This window comes from Microcebus murinus, chromosome 11 (genome assembly GCF_040939455.1).
Source record: "Microcebus murinus isolate Inina chromosome 11, M.murinus_Inina_mat1.0, whole genome shotgun sequence".
Taxonomy (NCBI): Eukaryota; Metazoa; Chordata; class Mammalia; order Primates; family Cheirogaleidae; genus Microcebus; species Microcebus murinus.
The window spans coordinates 10881414-10901601 of NC_134114.1; the positions used below are offsets into that span (position 1 = coordinate 10881414).

A 20188-nucleotide genomic window follows, 5' to 3' on the forward strand; every position below is an offset into this window, starting at 1 on the left:
TGTCCTCATCCCTCCTGCATCCGTACCCGGCTGTCGCTTCGGTATCTGCAGGCACCTCCCTCTCTTTCCCTCCATTCTTCTTTGTTCTTTTCATTATTCCCTTGCTCTCTTTTCTCTCTTGCTTTCTTTACCAAGGTATTTTCTGAGTACTTGCTATTTTTGTGAAACACCATTGGGTATTATCAACTTGACTTTTATGTATATGGCAGGTGTTGTCTTTCCTTGTCTTTAGTTGGTGGAAAATGTTCTAGCAGTGTTGATTGCACTCAGTCCCACCATGAAGTTGTCCATGTTTTATGGTTAGCAGAGTTTATGGCAGCATCTCTGTTAATGGGTGTACATAGGCTTAGACAACTAGAGGCATTTTCACTTTTCTCCTGAAAATCAAAATAGAATTAAATACGTAATTAAATAGAATTAAATCTTTATGGCATATGTGAGTAAATATGAACTTTTAAGGAAATAATATAAGAATCCACATATTGACATGAATGTTTTCCCAATTGAAGCACATATCTGCAGAGATTGCTTCCTTCTTTTAGCTCAAAACAGTTTCGAGACTCTTTTAGGGTTACCTTGTGAAACTGTGGTGTTTTATTTCTCAAAGTTTTTGAGTATATATCCTTTGTTTATTTTCAGAAGCACCTCTATTTTTGTTTTTCTTTTCTTTTTAATTTCAGAATATTACAGGGGTACAAACATTTTGGTTACATGAATTACATGTATTGGTTACATGAATTACATGATTCATACAGTGAGTCAAAGTTGTAAGTGTGCCCATCCCCCAAAGAGTGTGCATTGTACCCATTAGGTGTGAGGGAGAAAAATATGTATACATATATATGCACTTAGTGGTTCATCTGTATAAAGTGTCTCTGTAGTCATCCCCAGTGGGGCTGGTGACAGTGGAAGGTGAGGTGAGAAGAGTTTTCACTTTGTATCTTTTTAAAAGTCTTTTTGATTCCTGTCAATGTATTTTTAAAATACTAATTAAAATAAAAATATACCGAGATATGAAATTTTCATGGATTAGCAGATTTGTTTTACTTAATTTTTATCACCATTTATCATTCAACAATTATTTGCTATGCCCCTACTGTGTGCCAGGAACTGCTGGGCTCATGGATTGCACGATAAATTGGGGGGGGAGAATCACACACATAATCAATCAATCTCTCTCAGAAAGAAGACAAAAAACGCCACAGGGCAGAGAGAGGGTTGCATTCTTTGATAGAGCCAGGGAAGGCCTCTTTGAGAAGCCTTTTGACTATCTATCTGATAAGTATTTTTTGTTTCAGTGAAGTTTATGCACTGAAGATGTATCAGTCTACTAGGCTTCACTTGTAGGACATCTGCCATGTTGCATGTAGTGCCATGTAATCAGTATCAGCCTATTGATGTGATATGTAGCAACTGGTATATTTTGTGATGTGTGTTTAGAAATCTTTCTTTAGCTTCTTGGAGTTTTTGTTTCCTTTTTTAATGTAGGCAAGCAGCTTGTCTTTTTTGTCTTCATTTCTGTGTTCTAGCACTTTAAACACTAAATAGCTTTCTTAACCTCCTAAAGATATACATACACATAGTTTACAGTGCCCTCACAGGTGGCATGGGTAACGGTGGGAGAGATGTCAGCAAGCCACACAAGCAGATGTCCCTGGCCTGTGGGGGTGACATTCTCACAGAATAGAGACAGGCAGAGATCCTAACAATTTCATTGCAACCTCTGTTAGAAGGTGGTGTGTGCTGTGGGAAAAACCAGAGCAGAGGGCAGCTGACAGGGAGGCCAGCTGCAGTTTCTAGATGGTCCAACAGGGCCCGCTGGAAGCCCGTTGAGAAGGTGGCCTTTATTTGAGCAGAGGTGTGAAGGAGCCATGGAGATATCCAGGGGAAGAGCATTCCAGGCAGAAGTGCCCATGCAGGGGACCCAAGGAGGGCTCCACCCTGGAGCCAGCAGCTGCTGAGGGGGCTGGCAGCCAGTGGGTCTGGGGGTTTTTGTGTCTGAAGTATCTTGACAGCTGGCTCCACAGGTTGCCCAGTGAAGTCTGGCTGAAAACTTTCGTTTCACAAGCTGAAGTAGTTTATCTGCATTTTGAACTCTGACCTTCTTTCTTCAGGGATTTTAAAGTGAATTTCCTGAATATTCCTCATAAAGATTTACCAGTTAAAGCTTAACTGAGAAAAGCAAGTTCTGCAACAGTAACTTACTTCTTTGAAAATGCTAGGCGAATGTCAAAGGGAGCACAGTAGTAGTAATAATAATTAGTAATAATAGTCAATGAAATAGATGTGAAGAGAAAGATCTGTTGAGAAATCAGAGTTGATTCAAATTGCCATATAGTTATCTATAACTGTTATTTTATAGCTGTTTTTACCTTCATGAAGAGTCATAAAGTGTACTTAGTAAAAGATCTCTTCTATGTGCGCATTAAATGAAGTAATCTTCTTGTGAAAGGTAGAGTTCTCAAAGAGGAACAAAATTTAAAATACCTCTATGAAGGTAACTTCCTGACTAGCGCATTTTCCTCCCTATCTCCTGAGAGTTAAGAAGCGAATGTGTTGTGGCGGGGAGCTTCACCAGTTGTGTTGAATGCCTGCTGTGGGCACAGCCTTCGCTCCGGGAAAACCAGAAAGTCACACGGCCACTTGCTCTAAAAGGGCTGAGAGTCTGACCGGGCACTTAGAACAAACTGGCGCCTGAAGCAGGGAAGACGCCGTCCGCTCTGTCACAAGCACGTGTGTGTTCAACAGAGGAGTGGGTAGAGCTCTGGAGAACCTCCGAGTGAATGTTCCTCCTTTCATTCATTCTGCAGGCTCTTCCTCAGCATCCCACAGATGAAGACATTGTTGAAAGATATTCTGGATTTTTTCTTTGGGGTCATAAAAGTGCCATTCATTGTGAAGAGCTGAGGAGAGGTGGCTAGTCCAGAATCAGGGAGGTGGATCAGATGGACTTGGGGCTTTAGCCTAAGTTCCTACCAGTTTTTCCCCCTGATCAGAGCTCAGAGCTGTAGGCAAGTCGCCACTGTGTTTCGGGTTTCTGGCAGTTGGGTTCATTTGCTTCACAATACTTTCCTGTTGTTTTTGCAGCAAACCAAAGAGAGAGTAAAGCTATTGATACAGCTGGCTGATGGCTTTTGTGAAAAAGGGCATGCCCATGCAGCAGAGATAAAAAAATGTGTTACTGCAGTGGATAAGAGGTACAGAGATTTCTCTCTGCGGATGGAGAAGTACAGAACCTCTTTGGAGAAGGCCCTGGGTATTTCTTCGGATTCCAACAAATCGGTAAATTGCCTTGTACAAACTGAATAAGTCATGGTCTTCTTCCTGATTTCCCTCTTTACTGATTTAATTAACTGAGTTCATTGGCTCTTTTATTCCACAGAGTAAAAGTCTTCAGCTAGATATCATTCCAGCCAGTATCCCTGGGTCAGAGGTGAAACTTCGAGATGCTGCTCATGAACTTAATGAAGAAAAGCGGAAATCTGCCCGCAGGAAAGAGTAAGCCTGTCTTTAAGAGTCTACCAAGAGTCATTGAAAAAGTGAAGAAAATGTCATTTAGACAGAGAATTATGTGTGCTTTGAAATCAAATAGCACTGAGACTTTGTTGCTTTGAGTGTGCTTAGTTTTTTCAGCATAGATTTCACTGTGGTTACTATCCCTTTATCACCTAGTTTAGAAACAGTGTGATGTTTTTATCTTTGTGCCTTTGTTTCATATGGAGTGGACAAATTGTTATTATTAGGTAGTAATACTAAGGAGAGAAAAATTAATAGCACAAATTTAGATGCTTTAAAGTTGCCAGTGAGTAAGCTCTACTATATGTAAAGAAAGATAAAAGATTAACCCAGTGGGTCTTGATTGGGAGCAGTTTTGTCCCCCTGGGGACATTTGGCAATGAGAGGAGACACTTGGTTGTGACACAGTGAGGAGAGGGAGAAGGTGCTGCTGGCATCTAGTGGGTGGAGACCAGGGGAGCTGCTGAGTGTCCTGCGGTGCGGAGGACAGCCCAACAACAGAGAGTCATCCTGCCCAAAATGTCAGCAGTGCCGAGTTAAGAAACCTGATCTATAGGTGTCTCGGTAAAATATTTTCAAAAATATTTTTTTTCCTTTGAATTAGAGGCTGGATACTACTGTTCTATCTATTCTTGATGTACCTCTCCAAAACCATTACTTTAGGACCAAAACTTTTAGACTCTCTTTATTCTTCCACATATTCATAAAAGTGGATAGTGAAATAAACATGCATTCTGATCGTGGACTACACTCTGCTCATTGTCCTCCTCTGTTTAAGGTTCATAATGGCTGAGCTAATTCAAACTGAAAAGGCTTACGTAAGAGACCTCCGGGAGTGTATGGATGTAAGTAAGTTTTGTTTGTTTGTTTATATTGAGTATAACCTTGCTACGTTATTCTCACCTATTGGTAGTTCTGGTTATTTTTGAAATGTAAAGTGTGCTTAAGCAGCCCATTTCATGTCTCTGCTCTTCTGTGGAGTTCCAGGCTTGTTTTCCGCTCATGACAGAGATGATGCAGCATTAATCCTCGCGCTCCATTTGTCACATGATGGCCTGACTGACATTCTTTTTGTACAGAATTTTACAGCGGCTCCAGAGAAATGTGCCTACTGGTTATGATTGGCAGCTAATACTCGATAGTGTCATGGATATTTGTTGTACCGTGTGGAGTAGGCTAATTCCAAAGTCTGAAGCTGGGTGGGAATATGTTGAGAGTTAAACTAAAGTGTAGGAACCCTTCTCTCAAGTATTAACAGCAGCTGAAGGGCTTCTTTAGAAGAGTTTTTCATCTTTTGTAAAAGGTTCCATTCATTCCTCCATTATGTTTTCATTCATACATTAATTCTGAGAATATGTTTATTTATAGATGTCAGGAGTAACTGTGTCTTGGAAATCTGTTGTTGACTTTGTCTAATCCCTCTGTTTCGCTCCCGGCCAGACCTACCTGTGGGAAATGACGAGTGGTGTGGAGGAGATCCCGGCTGGCATCGTGAACAAAGAACTCATCATCTTCGGAAACATGCAGGAAATCTATGAGTTTCATAATAAGTGAGTGGCCTTATCTTTGGGGAGTAGTTAACTCATGAAATCTAGATACCGTGCTGAGGTTTCATAAGGAATAAAAGTTTCCAGTTGAATTAAAGCAGGTCTCAATGATTTTGTTGTTAATTTGAATTAAGTCTATCAGCCTTTCTACAAAAAGACTGACATTCTAGACAGTCTTTTAATAACCTCAGCTTTATATTTGTACCGATTGTCTACAGAAATAAGATTAGGAAAGCTGTGGAAATGTTTTTGTGGGACCCTGACTTCTTTCCAGCAGAGGCATCAGCTGCTGCCTCAGTTACCTCTTAGGGTTAAAAGACAGCAGAGCTACCCCCCCCCCCCAGGGGACTGCCGGCCTGTGTTGTTTGCTTATTCTTTTATGAATAAGAGGGAGGGAGGGACTGAGGAAGGAACAGACATGTAGTCTGAACAAATAAAATGTACTTTCCACTGGCCACAGGAGGTGTATGATTTTATTTTTACTATCTTAATAAAGCATCAGCAGCAAAGTTCCTTTAGGTGGGGTCTGTGCAGCCCACGGCTGTGCTGAGATGGCAGTGGGGCTGGAGCTGGTGGGGTCTCTTCACCCCCCCTGCCCCAACACCTACCCCAGCAGAAAGCACAGAAATGCCAAATGGGTTTTTCCATTGAACATTCATGTCCCTAAATTTTATCCTTAGCTACTAAACACTAGCATTTTCCCCGAAGTAAGCTGCTAGGTTAAAATTCCTGTTAGAAAAGGTTTGAAGGCTAAACCGGTTAGCTGCTTGTAGTTAAGAGCTACATGTTTTGTGAATTCTTAAAATCCAGAGGGCACACATTTTTCAATTTCTAGCATATCTCACTAGTAAAATGTTTTTAAAAACCTTCATAATGTGATAACATTTTCATTCTCTGCAGCATATTCCTAAAGGAGCTAGAAAAATATGAACAGTTGCCAGAGGATGTTGGACATTGCTTTGTTACATGGGTAAGAAAACCTCAGCTACTTGTTCTCAGCGATTTGGTGGCATTGAAGGAAGTTAGAAGGGTTGTTGTTCATTTCTTTCAAGCTGATATCCATACATGCAGAGAAATGGACTTTACCTCAAAGAAGTACATTCTATGTAACTAGGGGATTCCCTGATAGATGAGTGCCTGGTGCTGATCGGGGGATTGTCCAGTCTGGAGGGGACAGACAAGTGAACCGGGGGTCGTGAGGTCATGCTGTCAAAAGCCTGCAGCCAAGGTTTGCACACACAGCTGTGGGAAGAGGGGGCAGGTGTCCAGCCCCAGTTTGCTGGATAGGGAAAGCTTTTGGAGGGGCGTGGTATCAGGAAGAGGTGTTTCTTATTTCAGTAGCTTCTTTTTAAATAGGGTTTCTTATATTTGAGGCTTAGATTTGTCTTATTCACACAGCTTCTTTCCTGTATAAAAGTGTATCATATTTGTTGCAGTTTGAATGAGATATTCTAATTTTTTATTTATTTATTCATTTTTGAATATAGGCAGACAAGTTTCAGATGTATGTCACATATTGCAAAAATAAACCTGATTCTACTCAGCTGATTTTGGAACATGCAGGGTCCTACTTTGATGTAAGTAATAAATTCCTAAAGAAGCTGTGAAATTTTCCAAATTATGTACATAAAATGCGATATTACTCATAACTTTTATCCAGATGGTGGTGCAGTTGTTTTATTTTCATTGTTATCATGTTTATTTTGGGATAGTCTTATATTTTCTTTTCTTTTAAGAGATCCTATTCAAGTATTAGAAGCCTTGTATCTTATATTTTACATATATATTCTTATATATAAGAAATTCATGGTTTAATGTGTACATATGTTTAATATGTATATACATTTGTGTGTATATGTCATTACTTTTTACATTCAGGCATTAATTTTTTACATATAATATTGTGCACAGAAGGTATAAACTATTAAATTAACCTGCTTTCCCCCCTCTATAACAAAAATAAATTTGAATCATGTTATTTATTTTTCCTGTGTTAATTTCATGATGTTATAGATTTCCTAAAGTGACCTACCAATAAAATTTTTCCAATAGCAGTGTAACAATTAGGATTAATTAGAAGATTCATTAATTGTGTTCTCATCGAAGTAAACAAAGAGGTCAGCTGTTTAGGGAGAGATTCTGCAGGGAGGTTATTTAGCACAAAAGGGATGGAGCCTTAGGACGTGATACACAGAATGTTCTTTGGGTTTCCAGAGCATGGTCAAATGTGTGCACAGTAAAGTGTGTGTGGGCAAGTGTGATAATCTGCTCTTATCTGAAAGTCTGGGAAAGTAGTGAAAACTTTAGTTTCTATCTGTGAGATGAAGCCCTACCTGGAGATGACCCTATTTTAGTTGTCATTCCTATGACCAGTAATTATACATCACTGTCCTTGTAAATATGAAGCCTTCTTCCAGCCCAAGGTGGCCTGTTCTTTTTAATATTTTACATGACCCTAGATCTTTGCCATTAGATGAAATGCAATACCGTGGCTACATGCAGACTTAGTATTATTTAAGGCCTACGCAGTGAGAGTGTGTGGCACATTTAATGTTTGGAATCAAAGCCATTTTAAAAATTATTGTGCCCTAAAACATCATTAACAATAAAAGAAATCATGCTTGTCTGAGAGATTTCACAAATTATATGCCTTTAGTATTCATTGCACAGTTGCTTTGTTTTTTAAAGAGTCTTTCCATTATAACTTTTACTCCATTCTCCAAGATACCTGTTGCCCTTCGATTATACTTCTTTCTGGTTATAAGCATTATTGAACATCTATCAGGTGCTCATTTAACTCTGAGCTTGGTCATAGGTGCTTGGCATAGACTGATGAACAGTGCAGACGGGGTGCCCACCTTCACAGTGAGGAATACAAAAGGCCAGCAGATGGTTGTGTGTAAAGCAGCAGTCCCCAACCTTTTTGGCACAGGGACTGGTTTCATGGAAGATAATTTTTCCACAGACCAGGGCTGGGGGTGGGAGGAGGCAGAGTTCAAGCAGTGATACAGCGATGGGGAGTGTCTGTAAATGCAGAGGTAGCTTTGCTCACTTCCTACTGCTCAACCCCTGCCCCCTATTCCTAAGTTTCGTGGAAGACAATGTTTCCACAAAAGGGGTGGGGGAGGCATGGAGCTCTGCAGCCAGGTCCTTAACAGACCAGGGATTGGGGACTGCTGCAAGTCTAAGGGACTTAATTACAAATTGCAAAGTGAAAATCATGGGGTGAAATGGGCCACTGACCAATAATGTAGATCCTCCCTTTTAATCACAAAGACCTTCCCTTTCCAGACTATCCTCCCTCCTATGCAAGGGTAAAGTTTTAGAAGCAAAGTTTTTGTTAATACTCTAACAGCCTTTTAGGAAAAGGAAACTTTATTATTTCAGCAGGATTAAACACTTGTCAGGTACAGTATTGAAAAAGCAATGTGCTCTCACAGCCATTTTTTATTAGTAAGGTTTGTTTTTTTTTTTTTATACAGGAGATACAGCAACGGCATGGATTAGCCAATTCCATCTCTTCCTACCTTATTAAACCAGTTCAGCGAATAACGAAGTATCAGCTCCTTTTAAAAGTATGTGTGGAGCATCTTCAGCCTGCAAAGTGTTATGAATTATGCATTACTATTTTGACATTTTCTCTATATTTATGTGTATAACCCTGAATTTTTTGAAATAATACCTAGTAAATTAATGTTATATTCATTGCCATTTATTGCCCTGCCTAATTTCTCATTGCCGCAGTTAAATAAGAATGTATTCCTTGGTTATGCACCTGAACTGCACTGGCTGACCTTAGTCCCTGACATAAAATGAGATCTGAATGAGGAACCGTCATTTCTTGATATTTTGGTGCCCTTGGTTCCTGGAGTGGCTTGCTGACTATGGGCCATCTGCTGTGCTTAACACTTTGTATACATTAACCTCACAAGGATGCTAGTCTGCAGGTGGGGAAGTAGCCGCAGAGGGTAGGAATGTCCTCGGAATCATCACCGATATCTGTTATCTGAGCTCCACTTTGAACACAGGGCTGGCCAATGCCCAGGTTTCCCACCAAAACCATGAAGAACCCACCCCCAGGTAGCTTCCTCTCAGTTATTGTCAGTTATTTATCACACGCACCTTACAGGACATGTCATTCATACAGGTCACACGTATTTGAGTCAGACTCACCTCTGCTTTTTCTTGGTCGTGAATAATTATAATCAAAATCACACTTGCAAAAGTCTAATAGCGATTAGTCTTGACAACAGAAAGGCAGAGAAAACTTAGAATTTGTGCTAAAAGTTGTCACAAAATGCATTGTAGATCATCAATACACATTTTCCTCTTTTTTTTTTGAGACAGAGTCTCGCTTTGTTGCCCAGGCTAGAGTGAGTGCCGGGGTGTCAGCCTAGCTCACAGCAACCTCAATCTCCGGGGCTCAGCGATCCTACTGCCTCAGCCTCCCAAGTAGCTGGGACTACAGGCATGTGCCACCATGCCCAGCTAATTTTTTCTATATATATTAGTTCGCCAATTACTTTCTTTCTATTTACAGTAGAGACGGGGTCCCGCTCTTGCTCAGGCTGGTTTTGAACTCCTGACCTCCAGCAATCCGCCCTCCTCGGCCTCCCAGAGTGCTAGGATTACAGGCGTGAGCCACCACGCCCGGCCAATACACATTTTCTTGACAACATATAAATAATGTATAACCTCTGGTGATGTTTACAATACTGTTTCCTTGGCTGGTAAAGTTTATTAAGCCTGAGAACATAGAAAGCATCCGCTCATGCCAGTGACACTGTTTTATGACTCCTGCTATGTTGTTCCAGGTGCTGTCCCAGGCACTACCACAGGGGGATATGATGTAATTGTTCTAGATATAAAAGAAATCAGAAAATGGAGTTGTAAAACTTTTATTTACCCTTTCGATAGTAAGAAAAATCTAGAAACAGTAAGAAGTGACTGCATTCTTTTTCACTGGGAAAGCTCTCCTGTACTTTTATCTCAAGATACCATTAAGTGATTTTACGACCATCACTACAGAGACATGTAGTTGCTGTGAACATGAAATAAAAAATCAGGAGGCTAATTTGTTTATATTCATATAAGTCCTTTGCTTTCTAATTCTGCAAAGGCAGTTCACCTCTTAGTGTCCTCAGGATTTACAGATTTTGTTTTTAACATATGGTTCTACTAAACTGGTACTTAAATTTATAAACTTTACCTTATTTTGCCTAGAGGTTCCTCAGGAGAACAGTAAGAAGCTACATTAAGCCTCCTGACAAGGAAGGTTTTCTGCCAGTGAAGTTATTAGCCTCAGTACATTGCATTTATAAAGCAGTTTTTACCAGGCTGTTCAGAATAATAGATAAACACCGTCTGGTTGTGAGTGAAGGTATTTGTCCAGGAGCTGAGTTACTCTAAACTGTCCAATGTGAGACCAAAGCTGGTTGCAGGGTCATCTCCCCCTTTTGTTGACTAACAGGACACAAAAAAACTGTTGCTGCTGTTGGTTACTAATAATAGTCACTAATACACCCAGAAAAAAGTGTCTGGGAGCCCACCAAAATGTGAACTTATTGTTCCTGCTGTCATTCATTTAATAACAGGTGTTCCTCTAACAGCTCTGAAATGTAGTTACATACATAGAGCTTCCAGGGAGGTGTATTCAACTATTAGAGCTTTTCTAAACATCCTACACACAAAGGAAATGCATTTTACTGTAGGAGCTCATGTGGCGTCACTGTTCCACCCGCCTGATTTAGCTGTCCCAGATTAGATGGGAAGTTTTGTTAATGGCACCAGGGTTTGAAGTCTGCTGAGATTGGTGGTAGGCATACAGCAGGACTCTGGCAAGACCATCAGCTATAACCACTAGCTGATTAGCATTACTATACTAATTAAATATTTGTATTTATTATTTTTGAGGCTTAGTTGTTCACAGGCATGCTAAGTTCATCTTAAGCTTATATGTGCATCTGCTTTACCCTGATGTTCTGATTTGAGCAGAATAAACCCTGCCATCCATTGATTGAAGAGGCAGTAATTTGTTTTCTATGAGAATATATGCCCAGTTGACCACAGTCTGTTTTTATGTTAAAACCGTGGGTTTTCACAGACTTCTTCATCTCTGCAAAGGTCTTATTGATGGAGCATTCTGCAGCATTTACCCAGGTCTTGGTCTTTGCAGGAGCTGCTGACGTGCTGTGAGGAAGGAAAGGGGGAGATTAAGGACGGCCTGGAGGTGATGCTCAGCGTGCCCAAGCGAGCCAATGACGCCATGCACCTCAGCATGCTGGAAGGTAACTCGACTCCACATGGCCCCAATGTGCATTTGCACAATTTCTGCTGATGCTGTTTGTAAATGGATTTCCTGAATGTAAATAGCTTGGCTTTATGCCTTTCTGTTTAGTTAGTGGTCAAGAGTTTAGAGGTGGGTGTCTTCTTTTTTTTTAAAGAATTAATGTCACTGCTTTTTTTTTTTTTTAAGGACAATATAAATGCTTCTACCTTGTTGAAAGCCTTTTCTTGTCCCTTAAGTGGAATAGCCTCTCCACACTGTGAACTCCATAGCACTTTATGCCTCTTGCCTTAGGCTACTTGGCTTCCCTGTTAGGTAGATGAGTGGGCGGAAGGGTAGATGGAGCCACAAGACTGTAACATCCTTAAAAGAGCCTGTTGCTTCCCCATCTCTGTCCAGTGCATCGCTTGCCTGAGCCTTGAACATAGTAGGTTCCAGATGCTGCCTATTCAGTTGGATTTAGTGTGTAATGTGGTAAAGAGAAAGTTAGATAAATCTGTTCAAAAATTATTAAAGCAATCATAGTTTCCATGAATGCTTCTGTTCAAGAAAGCTTTTTCTGTGTTGAAAAGCCTAGCTCTTAACAGGTTACACAGAATTATTTATAAGAATTATTTATAAATAATCCTCCAAATTCTTTTGCTAGTTTTTATCCTTATCATCAGTAATACTGAGCATTATATTAGTTTGCACATAGGTGCTGCTGTGTGTAATGGAGACCCTAAACTCAGAGGCCAGGTGAGACCAATTTTTCTTCCTCTGATGTGAAATGCTGAGCTGGTACAGCAGCTCTTCATGAAGGCATCACCGATTCAGGCCATGTTCCAGCTAGTTTCTCTCCATCCCAGATGTTGTCCTATTGGCTCTGTATAGAGTGTGTCAAGACCAGGCAACATTCCATCTAGCAGGAAGTGGGAAAGGAGGGCAGATGGGCAGAGACTACCAGTCGTGCCCCTCACTGTCCTCATTGCCCGGCTGCTCCAAGCTGCACAGGGTGCTGGGGAATGGAGCGCTTATTTTGAGTGGCCCTAGAGGGAGCTTCTGCTGTGAGGGAAGGGGAGAGGGGCGGAGTAAGGGGCAGCCAGTGTCCCAGGTGCCGCTTTACTAAGCCCTGGTGACTTCAAGTCCAGGTGATAAAGCAGGCCACATCCCCCAAGAGAAAAGCAGTGGTGAAGGCCAGCATGTGGCCTGAGCATGGCTGGTTCTCGTGAAGAATGTCACAGAGGAGGGAGGGCTCCAAGGAGCAAGACCAGAACAGTCCTTGAAGAAAGGCTGGACTTGAGCGGAATGTCTGGGAAGGGTGCAGGCCAGGCTGAGGAAGCAAAGGGATTTGGGATTGAGGCAGGAATGTGGGAGGGGGCTTAGAGAAGAGTGGGGGGAACTGTTCTAGAAGGAGGAGGAGGTTTGGAATGCTGTGGGAGAGGGCTGAAGAGAGGTAGGGAGTTAAACTACATCTCAGATGGTATGAAGGGAAAATACACGCAAAGTGGTGTTTTAAGAAGAATTACCCTTTGTGGGACAGGTCAGCAGGGGGAGACTAGAGTCAGGAAACCCTAATCTGAGGTTTAGTTGATGGGAATTTTCAAAGGCTGAAACGGTAATTAATAATGCTCTTGTGCATCATTTATTTTTCTTTTAAATTGATTTGCCTACTTTTTTTCATGTTGTAGGGTTTGATGAAAACATTGAGTCTCAGGGAGAACTCATCCTACAAGAATCCTTCCAAGTGTGGGACCCAAAAACCTTAATCCGAAAGGGTCGAGAACGACATCTCTTCCTTTTTGAAATGTCCTTAGTATTTAGTAAAGAAGTGAAAGATTCCAGTGGGAGAAGCAAGTACCTTTACAAAAGCAAATTGTTTGTAAGTACAGGTGTCCAGAATCATTACATCTAAAACTAACACAATTGCAACCTTTTGGTAGGTGAGAAAAAATATCCTTTCTTGCCCTCAGTTTAACCTCCCAATCTATCCTAAAATATGAAAAAGTCTGAACTGTGGTAATGTTTTATCTTCAGTGAAATTCTGTCACCCTTGGGTCCACTAGAGGGCATGCTGGAGTTTCATAGATTTAGGAAACTTGCTCTTTATCAACCCCGGATCATTTAACTGTAGGATAAGGAGACATTTTATAAGTGAATTTAGATCACTTATCTCCTGTGTGCCTTAACTAGCTTTATAAATACATTGATCATATTAGACTATGATTAACTATAAACTCTCATATCATTATGATTAATTTTTCGTCCATAAACATTGGTGTTTATTTAGGCAGCCTTACTGGGTAGTTCATTGTAGATTCTTAATGATGAGATTTGATACTTTTTTCATTAAAAATAAATTCATGGAAAATAAATGCACAAATAAAGTTATAGTTCTTTATAGCAAAATATTATTGCACAAAATATATGAAAGCAAAAATAAAGTTTGGAAGATTAACAGCTCCAACTATGTGGGGACAGCTGTCCTTCAGTGCTTGTCTGATCCAGTGATGCATTTTAATTCTTATTTTACTGTCAGTGTACTTCTTGACAAGAGAAATATACCTGGTACCATTTTGTTCCTACTAGCAGCTTACCAGCATCTTCATGAAGCTGCATGTGTGCAGTCAGAAAAGCCCGGGACGAGGTCGTCCTCTGGGTACACTGTACTTCCATCCTCCTCAGCAGGCCGTCTCTCGGGGCTGGCAATGCAGAACTGCTGGGCAGGGTTGGGCAGAGGGGAGGGGAGGGTCAGACTAAGGAGAAATCACCATCCAAAAAAGAGTAGAAAATTCAGTGGAGTTGGGTTTCTTTGTGACAGATTGCTTATATGAATAAATATCGGTAAATGTTTGCAGTTTGGACAACTTATACATTTTTATGGTTGTCATATATTAATCAAATTCCCAAAGTAATAAAATATCCCTAAGTATGGAAATCATCTCAATAATAATCTGGACTTTGCAGGTTCCAACTAATGGTTTTCATACCATTTTCTTTGGCTTCCATCCCGTTTGAGATTGTCTTTTGGATCACAGCTTGCCTTACATCATTTTAGGTCACATTCTGACTGCAAAGAAAAAATGCAACGTAGCTGGCTGGCAATTACGCTAGCTGGCTTTAATCTGCCTTTAGAGACCAGGCTAGTGTGTTTTAGAAGCTGATACATCTTCACTTAATTTATCTTTTAAAAGTTAAGATTTCCTCAGAGGCCACCTCTGGAGCTCTAGCTTATGAATCACTTCCTTTGCTGCAGGGAGAATGCGTCAGGGGTGAACTTGGCCTGGGGGCTGGGTCTGAAGATGTGGGCCTTTGTGCTCTTCCGTGTTCTGCGTGTATCACAGAGCGGAGTTCTTCTGCCTCTTAGCCGTTAAAATCATTGGTGAAACACGAAAAATTAATACTATTAATAAATTGGAAAATAACTGAGCTGTTAAAACAGCTACATCATCAATGCTGAAAATTCATGGTGGCAGCCCTTTCAGAATTAGGAAAGACTTATTTTGTTGCTTATAAGATTGAAAATAGTCAAATCCTGATTTTCCAAATAGTAGGATTTTCAGATCTTTTGGTTTCCTTCCTCTGGATTTTTTGTTTATTGACCTGCACCTCTGAAGTGTTCAGAGGAAGTAAAAGATGAAACCAACCCTTAAGAACAAAATCTCTAAATTTCCTCATTTAAAATAAGATTGCCTGTCAGTGTAAAGGACTGTGTTATTACCAACATGACTGCAAGTAACCAAAAATGGTTTTCTTGGTCTCTGTTCTATATCCTGCCAGAACTCTACTGTCATCTAATTATGTAATTATCTTTTTATCCAGACCTCAGAGTTGGGTGTCACAGAACATGTTGAAGGAGATCCTTGTAAATTTGCACTGTGGGTGGGGAGAACACCAACTTCAGATAACAAAATTGTCCTTAAGGTATGTTCATATGAAGCTGGGGAGTGTGTGTGTGGAAAGCTTAATGTGGCTCTTGGTGCCTTCTTTCCCATTCTTGAAGCATGTTATTTTGTGCATGTGTGGGTGTGTATGTGTGTGCTCTGTTGGGATTGGTGACTGCCACAGAAAGCATGGTGGAATAAACTCAGGTATTCTGAAGATGAAGAACTTGAGCTGAACTTTGGCTTGCTTCCTAAAAGAGCAAATGAAGGAAAGGTTTTTTTAAACTTCTCCCATTCTTCCTATCTTAGAATTAGTTGATTCTATAAGAGATGCAGGATGCTGGGGTATTGGAAGAACAAGATATAGACCAATAACCCTCATTGCACACTTGACCTTGAATTTCCAAAGGGAAAGGGTCCCCTGGTGCGTTTGTGAGGGCAGGAAGTTGACAGGAAGTTGAGGCCAACTGTGCCAGGTGTCTTCACAGAGTCCTTGGCTGTTTGGCTTAATAGTCTGGGGCAGAGAAAAAAGGGAGATGATTACCAATGGCAGGGTTTGGTGCTGTTATGTTTTAAAGTTCAACAACATTTAGGGTGCTTTGGGGTATATAGGCTTTGGGGGAAGAAAATATCTTTGGATATTTGATTTGAACTGTTTTGGTTATACTAACCTCTCCCAGGAATGGTAAAGGATTCTCAGGGTGTCTTGTATACTTGCCTCCTCTGCATTTGAGGAAATACAGATGGAACTGTCTTTTTATGCCATCTGGAAAAACCATAAGCAGCTTCGGGCTGTTTGGGGGAAGATGTATCTAAGATTTGTAGAATGTTGGGAGACAAGCCAGAAGTGTAACGAGACTCTGGTTTGTGAACTTGCATGTTACCTCTTGTGTCTCTTGCATACCTTTTCGTCTCCCTTTGGTATTTCCAGTGACTATGAGTTATTCATCTGTGCTCTTTCAGAACCTGTTCTTTAGTGGAAGCCATTGTGGTTTTAAGATCTTTATTCACATGTAAACAACGGAGTGTTTTGCAGTGAATATATGATTACCAACCCAGTGCGTTCTTGTTAGTACTGGCATAAAGCCCTGTACAATATAAATTGCACTGATAGCTAAATTTAAATTACTGAATTTTTCAAAGGCATAAAATTTTTAAAGTATACTGAGGACCTTAAAACTTGCCACTTTATATAAACTATCCAGATTAACTACAGTGGCAGAGACCAAAAGGTGCGTCTAAGAAATAGTGCCAGATATTTTAGCAAGATATGAACTGTTTTCATTTAGGGCATAATAAAATGCTCAAGATACAATTGAAGGATAAAACTTCCTGCAGGCTTAACCAGATGAAAGTTTTCTAGGGAATTTTTGGATAATATCTTTCTTCCAAGGAGATACTAAAGGAAATGATGTCCTCATGAATTTCAGAGATTGCTGTTTTATAGTGTTGGTGGTAGTGGTGATGGAGATGGTGGTGGTGGTGAGGGTGTAGATGAAGGTAGTGGTGTAAATTTGGGTGGTTGTGATGGTCTAGGTGGTGAGGATGTAGATTTGGGTGGTAGCATCAGTGTAGGTGGTGGTGGTGGTGGTGGTGGTGAGGGTGTAGATGAAGGTAATGGTGTAGATTTGGGTGGTTGTGATGGTCTAGGTGGTGGTGAGGATGTAGATTTGGGTGGTAGTGTCAGTGTAGGTGGTGGTGGTGGTCTAGGCGGTGGTAGTGGTGGAGGTGGTGAGTGTTGAAAATATAGATGGTAGTGGTGGTGTAGATTTTGGTGGGGTGGTGTTGGTATACATGGTGGTGTGTTGGTATAGATGGTGGTGATAGTCTAGGATGGCAGTTAGGGTATAGATGAAGGTAGTGGTGTAGATCTGGGGGGAAGGTCTAGGTGGTGGTGAGGGTACTGGTGATTTGGTGGTGGAGGTGGTAATGGTGATGTCCTAGTAGCTGTAGAACAAAAATTTGGTCTTTTTTGCTTCTGTAGTCTGGAAAGGAGAATTTTATTTCTAAGGCCTTACTTAAACAGATTGGGACAACCAAGAGTATGAAACAAATTATTCCCTTCGCTTAGCCAAGTAGGATTTTTTACTTAACACTTTGGCTGTTACCTATCTCCTATTATTTCTGAAAAAAATGACATCTTCTTTTCTTGTTTAATTTTTTTAATGTTAAGACAATTCATCTCCATAAATGTCATGATCAGTTTGCATGAGAATTCTTTTTTATTTCTGAACCATATTAACAGTTTTCCTTGGTCGTTTCCAAACTCTGCCAAATGTTCTTTCATAGGTACTTCTCTTTGTTTAACCTTCCATATATTGTAATCAGGCATTTAAGTTCCAATAGATTTGTAATTTTTAAAGTTTTCTTTCCTGGGACACTTATTTCACACATGAACTCCTATTCCCTGGGCACTGTGCCTTCTTCCTGCCTCAGCCCTATGGAGGCATTGGTCTCACTGCTGTCAAGCTTCAGATCTGGGAAGAGGGTGCAAGAAGCTTCTTTTATCCTTAGTCCATTTCCCTGTCACTACCCTAAGTAACTTTACAGACATACGCTCCAGTTAAAACATTGTATATAGAAAGAGGGTTATCAGATCAGTTTTAATTTCCTTTCCCAGCCTGGGCTTTGATTTTCTGTTTTCAAAAAAGGATACACAATGAGAAATGTTGGGCTCTCCTCCCTTCATGATCTCATCTGTGATCCCACTGACAATTATTTTCATCATTTACAGGGAATTATGCTTATATCATAGGAGGTTGATGTTTTCCGTAAGGAAATTAGAAAACTGTTAGTAAGGCCCAGAACATGTAAAAAGAAAAAGGAAAGAAAACATCTCCTTTGAGAGGCAGAGTATAAAAAAAAAAATCTGGAAAAAGTGATGTCATATGTGTTCATTCAACAGATGCTATTGAGTTTCTACTCTGTGTCATTGTCAGGGAACAAGTCTCCAAAGTTGTGATGGCACTGGGGGTGAATCCACCATGGGTGATTGGCAGCTGGTGACCTGGGCACATTTCTTGCTGTGTCCACGCGTGTCTTGGCTCCTCGTTTATAGAACGAGATGACAGAGGCCCCTACCCCAGAGCCCTTGTGGGAGTGAGTGGGAGATTGCACGGGAAGCACTTAGCCTGCCACGGGGAGGAGGTGGCCAGAGTGAGGGTGGCAGGTGCTATTCATGACTCCAGCAGTTGAGGCAGGTCACAGGGATTGGTTCAGTGTCCGGCTGACAGTTTGCAAGCCAGTAACCAATGCACAGCACAGTCTTTGCCTGAGTAGCCTCCAGGACGTTTTGGTTTGTGGGCAGCTGTGTTTGCTTAGTTGGCCAGGGATGCTTAAAAGGTTTCGGGACTGGAGTGTGATCTATTATTAGAAAAGTCAGAGATCTGGAATAACATATATGCTATAAGATAAAAATGATTTTGATGTAAAAATGTTTTTTAAATAGAGTCATAAATATTTATTTGGTGGCAAATTAGTAGGTTGTAATTGCTTGCTTTTTTCCTGAAAAGTTATTTTGAAAATGGGAAACTCTAGGAATGCAGGAGACCAGAGTGTGGGCAGTGCAGGGTCTGGAAAGGGTCCTTCTGCATCCTGAGTGATTCTGACACCTTGTTAAGGCTTCCAGCATAGAGAACAAGCAGGACTGGATAAAGCACATCCGCGAGGTGATACAGGAAAGGACGATCCACCTGAAAGGAGCCCTGAAGGAGCCCATTCACATCCCCAAGACGGCTCCCACCACAAGGCAGAAGGGAAGGAGGTGAGTGCTCCAGAGGTGTTTGCAGGTTTGTTTGTTTCATAGGGAGGGAACGAGGCAAGGTTAGCTTACCATTTTTCAAAAATAATTTTTCTCAAACGTTTTGAGGAATAGGTTTTTAAAACTACCACTTGTGTGTAACATCATTCTTAGTAATGAAAATGCTTTGTCAAGACAAGAGCCTCCATTGGCTTCAAGTAAATGAAGGTCTGTGTGCACCTCCCTCACCATGTCCCTGCCCCACCCAAGGGCTATTCCGTGCATGTGTGAAAATCACACTGTGACCTTGGACAAGTTATATACAGCATCCAGACATTTTTATTTTCTCATTTCTAAAACGGAAACAATCCTATCAACCATATTTTATAATGGTGAGAATTCAGTGGAATGATATATTTTAGACATTTAGCACAGTGCCTAGCAAAAGGCCCATGCTTGATATAGAGTGATGTGTCATCGTTAGCATATGGTGGTGGCAGGCAGTCACGAAGACTGACACGCACCTCTTTAATTGAGTCAGTTATTTCTCCAGGGGCTGATGGGGCCCAGCAGTGTCAGGAGTAAAAAGTCTCTTTATATCGCCAGGGATGGAGAGGACCTGGACAGCCAAGGCGATGGCAGCAGCCAGCCCGATACGATCTCAATCGCCTCCCGGACGTCTCAGAACACACTGGACAGTGACAAGGTAAGCTGTCCCCATCACTGTCTGAGGGGAGGTGAATGGGGCTGGTGTCTGGTCGAAGCAGCCTCTTTGCCTCTGTAACCCACAGTTCATCATCATCGTTTTCAAACAATCGCTGTGTGCCAAGAGCAGTGCCAGGACCCTGTGGCAGGGGCAGAGACTTTGGGGACTCAGGATCAAAAGACTTGAACACTGAGGACTCAGGAGAAATCACTCCTTCGCAGCACAGTTACAGGATGTTTGAAGACTGTGCTGAAGCTTTATTTTACTCTTAAGCAGAACCTATCATATGAAATAGAATCCTACACAGAGCACCAGCATATGTTGTAACTTCATTTCAGATGATGAGCTCTCCTCCAGTGATTCAGAGAGACACGGGAAGGAAATACTTCATTACTTACAGGTCCTAGGGGTACAGGAAGGCCACACACATGGAGGTCAGGGAGCACGTGGAGAGGGGACCCATGGGCCAAGGCCTTTGCTTGGTCCAGGGCATTGCCGAAACAGGCTCTCCACAGGGAGTGTTAATCGATG

General features: G+C 41.2%; 1 protein-coding gene across 5 annotated transcripts in view; it reads left to right on the forward strand.

Annotated features, from left to right (window-relative positions):
• The window catches only part of TRIO (trio Rho guanine nucleotide exchange factor), a 339933-nt gene that overhangs the window by 228096 nt on the left and 91649 nt on the right, over positions 1–20188 (forward strand). For all 5 annotated transcript variants that reach the window (XR_012921664.1, XM_076007936.1, XM_076007937.1 and 2 more), the window contains 12 exons: positions 3088–3282; positions 3383–3498; positions 4295–4361; positions 4957–5066; positions 5964–6033; positions 6551–6640; positions 8546–8638; positions 11239–11350; positions 13020–13210; positions 15151–15252; positions 18833–18975; positions 19558–19657. Coding sequence is in view for 4 of the 5 variants with exons in the window: in XM_076007936.1 (XP_075864051.1) it covers positions 3088–3282; positions 3383–3498; positions 4295–4361; positions 4957–5066; positions 5964–6033; positions 6551–6640; positions 8546–8638; positions 11239–11350; positions 13020–13210; positions 15151–15252; positions 18833–18975; positions 19558–19657 (1389 nt within the window). In the remaining variant the exon portion in view is untranslated. The remainder of the gene's footprint in view (positions 1–3087; positions 3283–3382; positions 3499–4294; positions 4362–4956; positions 5067–5963; positions 6034–6550; positions 6641–8545; positions 8639–11238; positions 11351–13019; positions 13211–15150; positions 15253–18832; positions 18976–19557; positions 19658–20188) is intronic.